The following is a 9,028-nucleotide window of genomic DNA, read 5'->3' as shown; positions in this document are numbered from 1 at the left end:
ATGCACACACAACTTCTCATGGCCCTGAAAGAAGACAGGCTGTCTAGCACAACGACGCCAACGAATGGACACACAGCCTGAGAATGAAGGGGGCATGTCATAACACGAGATCACAGCCTTCAAGGTAGACAGGTTGTCTAACACAACAAGGACACACAGCCTAGGAACCAAAGAAGTATGTACCATAATGTCCCATAACACAAGATTAAGTGACACCAGGAACAAAGCCTCAGAGAGCAGGGGGGCCTAAGTCCTGGTTTTGGGGGAACAGACCAAATTAGGAAAAGGCCCAGAAGTATACGTGGACATGTGACCACAGAGAGACAACAAACCAGAGAGAACCATGGATGAAGAGTCATCAGGAGTCATCAAGGCAGAAGGAGAATACAAAAACAGACTTGAGATTAACAAAGGGTCCCACCTGTGGCTCCTTCTCTTCTTCCTGGTGCCTCCCTTTGTCCCATCCCTCCCTGTCCCTCTTTCTCTTCCTTGAGAAGGGTCCCCGTCCCCCTCTCCATTCCTGGGAAGGGTCCCTGAGGCCACCATGGACCAAGGGCATACCAACAGCCTGTCTCATGCACCTCACTGGAGGGGGGCTATGGGCCTCAGCATCTCACCTCCAGATTGCTGACACCTAAGAGAAAGAGCCTCAGAGTGGAGCCTGCATCCTGACCAGATGTACTTTGACTCTGATGACAGCCATAGGATTGATGGATATAGAATTGTTTGATTATTTGTATTGTTGCTTTTCTGTTATTACTCTGTATCAGTAAATTCACCTATCATCAACTGGAAGGTGCTGTGGTCAGTCTGAGGGTTGTGCCCGCCTGAAACAAAGGTATAGGTGCTGGGTCCAAATCCAGTGTTAACACAGAGACTGCCAAAATTTGTCTCCTGGGATAGCCAGCCTAGGAAACTATGGACTTATTTGGCTGCAAAAACTATTCTGCAGCCACTTTGCAGATGAGAATTGCCAGTGACCAGATTTAACGACAGATGATTGTATGGATTGGGACACTATGTCAAAATTCATGGACACAATTCCACATGACAACAGGAAGTAATTTAAGTTTTATGTCTCTCTGAGTCAGCCATTTCCATAGCCATGAAGAAGTCCTTTTGATTTAAATGAATGCAGACAATAATTGCAGATCAGCTGCTTGAAGAATGGGATTTGTTTAATGCTAAAACCAATTAAACTGATCAGGAATATTTCAATAATTTTTTTCCCATCACAAATACTGATTTTTGTGTAATAGAATTTCTGAGCAGTTTCTGGTCAAACTAGAAAGTGACAGACACTCCACAAACACTTCTGTGGAATATAAGCTATAGATGTTATCTTATATTGGTGAAGAAATTGAGGGTTGGTTGGGGTCACCACACTGTAAATGTCTTAATTTGAAACACTGGCACAGAGAAAGAGCTATAGCTCCCAAACAACACTGCTAGCCAAAGGAACCTGCATTTGTGCATGCATGCACCAAATGTGAATGCATATGACAGCATGTCTTGAAGAACAGCAGCTTTTCAACATTAAGTAACCATTTTTTTCTCTTCCTGGGACTATAGAACATTGTCTTTGGAATAATGCCAACTCCCATCACTATGTACATTATAATGAGATGACAATTTCACATCTGCAGTAGACCTCTGAATTGGCACTGTGTTCAGTTGCTAACTTCTTGTTTCACGAAAATTTTCTCTTTGAAAGGAATATGTGGCAAATCCTAATACTATTAAAACTTACTTGGTGTGCATGTAGATTAAATCCAGCATAACAGCAGTTATAACTGCTGTTCGCTTCTAATTTCAGGCTGCCATTCCAATTGTTTCTTTTAACCTGCTTATATAAAAACAGAAAAAAGTACATATCATGGTTTGGAAACATTGTTTGATTGGCTGATGCGGTGCAAAAGCATTTGTGTGTGGCGAACTATATTCAGTATATAAATTTCTTTTTTGACTTAGATCCCCTTGGCAGACTACCCAGTCAGAGCTTTTCAAATAAAAAAGTGGGATTTGGTGAGGGAGCTGAACTAACATTTCTACCATCACCACCTGACCTTTCTCAAGAAATGTTTAATTTTCCCAGCATGCTTGAAAGCAGGCCGTTACCACAGTCACAACTCCCAGTAGTTATCTCCTCGTATGAAAAAACAGTCGGTAAGACATTTATATAATTTTTGATTATAGCTAATACAAACAGCCTCCACCAGTCTTCAGAGCTGTAGACCAGAGAGCTGCATCTATCTTTTTTCATACCTTTTTATTCTCTTTCCCATGTCAGATGGTCTTCTCAGAGGGTGTTCTCCATCTACATCTGTGTCTTCCTCTCATTCCCCCTAAAGAAAATAATTTCCTAAGTATTGTGCAAAACAAACCACTTCCTCATATGTAATTTTTAGTAGTTTTCTCTTCAGATGGAGGAGAAAAATATCTTTTCAATGGAAATTTACTGATTTATACCCATTGAGATTTCTACATTGATATCCTTTTAATTTTTTGTTAGTCTTTCCCAGGAAGCCATCTGACTTCTATGGGCTTTGTGAATTTTAAACTTCTGTATTCAGCCAGTGGGAACTAGATAGAAAATTGCATTTGTAGTGAAAATGCTGTATTTACCAGAATGCAAGGTGAGTTCTAATTTAAGATGAACTCCCTAATATTTAGATTTTCTACATTTGAAAATTATAAATTTGTTAGTTTTCCATGTAGAGAATCTAATTATTGGACAGTCGTCTTAAATTCATTCCCACTACTACTGTAGCAGGGAAAGCAGTGGTGGTGGATAAGGGACTCCTGTTTCTTGCCCCCCAGCCATGCCATCTCCCCTGCATACCCCACCCCAGCATCGTGTCTTGTGCGCACTCCCCCTCTAAACGCACAGTATCCCCTGTACATATCTTCACCACTCTCCCTTCCCTGTGCTCCCCTTGCTACAAGCCCTCTCCTGTGCTGAATGAGCCACTTTAGCCTGGCCAGGCCAGGCAATGACATAGCTCTGGCTTTGGTTTCAGGCTCAGGGGCCTCAGTGGGAGCTGAGTCTCACTGCCTGTCCCAGTCTGGTACTCAAATCTAAAACAAGGCTTCCTCCCCCCCAATGTTGTGGTGGGGGGGCAGGGGAAACTCCTCTTGGATTTGAGTAAAAATGGTACTTATTTTCAAGACAGCCCTATCTGTTTAGAAGATCTGTAACAGGTTTGTCCAAATTACACGTTCTTTTTTCATTTGGAATTATTGGTAACAAAATAGGAACCATAGTCACACTTTCAAAGTTAAAATCTCTCCAATCCTGATTAACTTTTAACAAAATTATTCCAATATTGTTCTGCCATATCCTCTTTGTGTGATATTCTTTCTTTTACCTTGACCATGTTTCCTGATAATGGTCACCAGGTCTAATATAAGTAAACTTCTGAAGCAAAGTTAATTGTTTGAAAGTGTAATTGTTTTAAGATTGTAACAGATTTTTTTTCTAATTGTTTCTATAAAACAGAAGTCCTCCAAATAAATAATCAGCGAGACCTCAAGGTGCAGGCTCTACATGAACTTGGAAATCTTCACGTTTATGCTGGAAACAAGAAGTACTTATTCACTGGATAAATAGCAGATACGAAAATGGAGTGGCTTAGTTTTTATTTTTTGTGCTCTGTTTTTTATCTGCAATTCTTTTATAAGTTCTGCTGTGTTAATTCCCACTGTCTCCATCCATCTTATTTCTTTCTTATTTATATTTTTAATTCTTTTTTAAAACAGTATATATACCTCTACTATCTAATTGCAAAATCAGTCATCCTTACTTTTTGTTATGAAGCAACACTTACCACATAGCTATTTAACCTTAGGAGTATGTATTTCTGTGGTTTGATCAAAAATGTATTTATTATGTCTTAGAAACTAGATTTCTGACTCAATTAGAATTATTTGTAGATGATGGAACTAAGGCAAAATAACTGTTCTTATCTTCCACTGTGGAAAATGTCAGCAATATGATGGATGCCTTTTTATGTTACAGAGCTGCTTTTAAATATTGGTGTCAAGCCCTTGATGAAACACTCAACGTAGTTGATGTACTTAACAACTGGCAAAAGTTAGGTGATTTTTCAAGAAATGTTACTGGAGAGTTTACAGATGGAAGTTTTAGAGAGTTAAGCAATAAATTTATTTCTGAGGCTGGAGTTTGGGGGTGTTTGCATGCAGCAGTTTTATCGGCTAAGATAGCTCAGTAAGTATTTTTATATTTTAACTTATATCTTTAGATGTTAAAACTACACAAGAAATCCCCATCCAGGGCTCTGAGTGCTATTGACATAAATTTAAAAACATATTACGGAGGAGTTACAAAACAGAATCGGTCAAAGCAGTGACATTCCTTCTCTCATCCAACCATGTCTCCTGATAATTGGTCACCAGGTCTAATATCAGTTAAAGTTCCTATCCCTCATGACATTGGTCCTTCCCAGCCCAAAATTAGTCTTTTAACTGGTTCAGCCTTCCTACCTGTTCAGTCAGGCGGTTTTGTAGCATATCTGGAAGGTTCAAGATATTTTGGACCTTGGTGGGAGGCATACTCTCTAAAGGAAAGTACCCTACTAGGGGAATGCTTTGTTGGTAGCCTCCTCTCTGAAGCATCTCCTTCTGATCTTAACTGCTTCTGCATGGTATGTGGAGAAGCTATAGACATATCATGAACAAATGATAAGCTGCAGGTTAAATAAATTTTGCATCCATATTCATTTTCAAAAGATATCTCAAAGTTCTCTGGTTTTTCCTATGTAAAATATGACCTTATCTTTGGGGGCAGAATCAGTGGATACAATGCTTGCTTTTCTTATTATTCATAGATCAAATCAAATTTGAACTGAAGTATGAAATACTATAAATATTTCAGTCCAGTTTGCAAGATATTTGCAAGACATTAAAAGACAATGGGTGTGATTCTTTACTCTGCCTCTAGGGACATTTATAGATTCCCAGGTATCTCGCTCTTTGTTGCCCAGTGGACCACCTGCAAGAGGAAGTCTAGAAAAGTGTTTGGATAATGCCGAACCTGTAGGCGGGGAAGCAGCTGGCTGGCTACATTTTTGTAGACGTGTGCTTTACGTGCATACTCAAATGCTGCAAACTTGCTCAGCAAGAGTACAGCTCTACTGAGCATGCTGAAACCCAGGACTGAAATATAAACTGCATGCATAGGCCAAGAACTGCAGTTATGGGGCTATGTAATTGGCACTGAGGCACGTAAAGTGAAATAGGATTTAGTTCTTACTAGTAACTGCCTAGACCAGCAGTGTAGTTGAATCTATGTAATACCCAGGGTGGGATAATTGGCACTGCCAAGAGTTAGTGCCAAATGCAACACAGATTTGTCCATCCTGTCTGGGTTGTAGCATTTACAAAAGCTATGTGGCATGCAGTTTTGGGTGCAAGCCTGCAGTATAGGTTTAGCCTAAAAAGGTGCTTTGCAGAACTAGCAGGCCAGAGGGGAAAAAGGCTATGTGGTTTAAGGTGGCTTTAAACCATCTTTGTCCCTTTCCAATCTAGGCTTCCTTTTCAGTCCCAGATGTAGACAGCAGTCTGTCCCAGTGGAATATATGTAGCACTGTGTTCTGGCACCCTATCCCTAAATCAGCCTGCATACCTCATGCTAGAAGTTTTGAGGGAGCATTCAGAAAGCAGACTTACAGCTGCCTTTGTGTGTATACTGGGGGATCTCTCCACAGCTTCTTGGTCCCCTTTATACTGATCTGGCCCTTTTACTCAGAATAATGGGCTAGAGTCATGGGGAGGGTCCCTCTGCATAAGATGCAGAAGATTAAAGCATCTTTCACATACTGTGCATAGAATAGTGAACTCTACTGCTGTGTTTTTAATCTTTTGTGAAGTACATATGTATGTATACTATATATGTATGCTATATATATATGTATGTATGTATACTATAGATCTAAACTATATAGCCACATACCTATTTCTGTTTCTATTTATCTTTTTTCTGACAGCTATTATAGCACCTTTATTACCATATTACCTAAGTGCCTTCCAGTAGTGCAGTAAATGATGTGCCTAATTATTTTCTGATCTGAAGAGCTACTAGAGATACTGCTATGATAATAGTGGGAAACACTTGTTAATTCAATTAAATTGTTGGGCACATTCAGATTTCTTATTTATTTGTTGTACTTACTCAGGTACATGTTGCCATCAAATGTGAAAATGAGAACAAAATGCTGCATTTTCTCTGCTATACTCTTTAAGGTAAAGATATGTTTTTGTTTCCAAGATGGATAGGTTGTTACCTAGTATACTATTTTCAAGATTCAAAGCTCAGCAAATAGCCTACAATGTAAAATATTCTTGTGTAAAATTATGAAGGAGAGCTTTAGGGTTGAGACAGGAAGCGGATAGTAGTTTACGTGCATTAAGTTGTATTCATTATTTGTTTTATAAATAGTATTTATGTGTTTTAGTCCTAAAAATTAACATTTCAAGAAGAGGTTGGTCTCCCAGGGAAGTAATGAAATATTGAAAAGTGAAGATAAAGTACTTGCTAGTCAAATGGATTTTATCTAAAATATTTGCCAGTCGAATGGATTTTTTTTCACTTGAAATGTTCTGCTCAGGAAGAACTTATGCCATCAATATCAGCAGGGTGCCCCTTGTCACAGTCTTTGTAGATTGCTATACATTTTTAAGTAGAAGCACAGAAAGTTTTAAAAAATCATTGCAGACTGTTTTTTTCTGGTGGTATAAAATACTGTCTGTCAGTGCTAAAATTTCAACTTTATTAGAAGTTTCTCTTAAAGGACACAGGAATATTTAAAATGATTTAGATTTTATTCACAAAGAAAATAGCCTTAAATTAAGCTTGCAAGCCTTTGGAGACAAAACCAGGAGAAATAGTGTCTCTGTTTACTTAAGGAATGGAGATTTGAATCATCACTAACAAAAGGGATCTTTAAAGAAGAATCTCAATTATGCTGTCAAATGGACTCCATGGGGGTTTATGCTAATGCAGCCCAAGGCAGCTTCAAGAACCTTGCTTAATTCAAAGCAAAAAAAGAAAAGAAAATTTGCAGCATTATTTTAATGACCTAAAGCCCAGATTCTATAACCTGATCCACATAGGTAGGTCCCATGCACAACCCTGTTAACTAACATCAGCAAAAGTAGAAACCAGTTCCTAATATTTGAATTAATAAGAGACTTTCTTGTAGTTATTAGCATCTGTGATGGAAAGCTTAGCACATGATTTCATCTGTCAGAAAGCAATAACAGTAATCAGTTTATTACACTATTATAATGTTGTAAATCATTAAGTATGGCTGAGATGCAACCTTTCTAGTTGGGATGGATGCTGCTTGTTGGAAGTGTGTTGCAAAGTATAATCAGTGCATTGTCACTGTAGCTGCCCAGGTAAAACACTCATAATTCTTCTCTTGGTTTGGGAGATTATTTTATAACCTTATTTTGCATCTTCTTTCTTATTCTTTACCCTAATGATTGTCCCAGTTCTATATGAACTATTTTGTGTACCTCAGTAGTGAGTAAATGGATGTGTAGATGGACATTTTCTAGCCTAATTATGGCATCATAAACACTTCGGAAGGGATTTGTCATAAAGGATACTATTTTGCAGTTCAAACCATGGCAGCAAAGATGTTGACAGGCAGGATGTAGGTCACCACCAAAGGTCCAGTTTTCCGTTTGCCATGGAAAACAAGCAGATTTTCTCCTTTCAAGGAGAAAAACATTGGAAACTGTGGATTTTCCCTTCCTTGGGGTTGGAGGGAGTGGGAGGAGGCCAGTTGGATGCCACATGCATGTGTGAGTTTGCACACATGCATGTGGCCAGCAATATAGCCAGGCAGCATCGTGGAGAGCAGCTCCCCCAGCTACCTGCAGGTAAGTCTATGGAAGGGGTATAGGCAATGCATGGTGGGGTGGGGGGCATAGGCAATGTGTGGGAGGAGGGGTGACAGATTGAGGCAGTGGTGGCACTCATGTTGAGCCCCTACAGTAAGGGAGGGAATGGGGCCAGGGTTGGTGGTTGGGGCTGAGACTGGGAGCTCTGCCCAGCTGTGGCAGTGCGAAGTGACCAGGGCTGGCACAGGAATGCACAGCTGTGGGGCTCAGCCAGGGAGCAGGATGGAGCCATGAGCAGTTCATCTGGGAGGCAGGCTGGTGTGGGGGTTGGCTCCCTACCACTGTGCACACTCCTGGGGAAGGTTCAGGTGCCAGAGATGATGCATCAGAGGGCTGTGGGGGGGCACATGACCCCCAAGATTTGTGTGCCCACACTGTGGCATGGGGCTGCCGCCTGGCTGGATCAGCACTGGGCAGGAGCTGCCTTTGTGGCCCAGTGGGCAGAACCCAGTGCGGGAAGACAGAGCAAGGTAGTGAAATTCATTGCTGCCATCACCAGGACCCCAACACCAACCGCACTGCCAGCAATGTGGAGTAATGGAGGGGGGAGCTGTGCTGTCCTCACCACCTCCCACTGGAAGCTGCTTGCATGCTGGGCTGTTGCTGTACCCTGCTGCCATGGCCACTGCCGCTGCTCCACTCAAGCTACCCATGCTGTCCCCCACATCTCCCATCCAGGGTAGAGCTGCACCCAAGCATGCAAGTGGCTGGCAGCAGGAGGAAGTGAGGGCAGCATGCCCCCTTAATCTATTACTCCTTACACTGGTGATGGTGCAGCTGGCGCAGGGGTCCCAGCGGTAGTGGTGGCAGCAGTAATGAGTCTCACAGCCCAGCTCTGCCCTCCCCTGCCAGGTTCTGCCTGCTGAGCTGCGGAGGTGGCTCCTTCTCAGTGTGGGTCCAGCCAGGCTGAAGCCCTGTGCCTCAGTGTGGGTGCACAAATCAGGTGGGAGATATGTTCCCCCTTGCCCTCTGATGCATTGCCTGTGGTATTGCCTGTGGCCTGGCACCTGCTCTGCCCCATACTGCCCCTACCCCACACATCCCTGCTCTGCTCCACACACCTATCCCCTTCCCCACACATTGGGGGATGGGGTCTGGG

At 41.6% G+C, this 9,028-nt stretch overlaps 1 protein-coding gene across 7 annotated transcripts in view; it reads left to right on the top strand.

Annotated features, from left to right (window-relative positions):
• CFAP54 (cilia and flagella associated protein 54) overlaps positions 1 to 9,028 on the top strand; it is a 308,490-nt gene that overhangs the window by 177,960 nt on the left and 121,502 nt on the right. For all 7 annotated transcript variants that reach the window (XM_019515046.1, XM_019515044.1, XM_019515049.1 and 4 more), the window contains 4 exons: positions 1,972 to 2,166; positions 3,500 to 3,587; positions 4,019 to 4,228; positions 6,195 to 6,261. In XM_019515046.1, coding sequence (XP_019370591.1) covers positions 1,972 to 2,166; positions 3,500 to 3,587; positions 4,019 to 4,228; positions 6,195 to 6,261 — 560 coding nt within the window. The remainder of the gene's footprint in view (positions 1 to 1,971; positions 2,167 to 3,499; positions 3,588 to 4,018; positions 4,229 to 6,194; positions 6,262 to 9,028) is intronic.

The sequence above is a fragment of the Gavialis gangeticus genome, unplaced genomic scaffold (assembly GCF_001723915.1).
Source record: "Gavialis gangeticus isolate Ggan-Ray unplaced genomic scaffold, GavGan_comp1, whole genome shotgun sequence".
NCBI classification, from domain to species: domain Eukaryota; kingdom Metazoa; phylum Chordata; order Crocodylia; family Gavialidae; genus Gavialis; species Gavialis gangeticus.
Note: the sequence above shows the minus strand (reverse complement) of the source record. Positions and strands in the feature narration are given on the sequence as shown.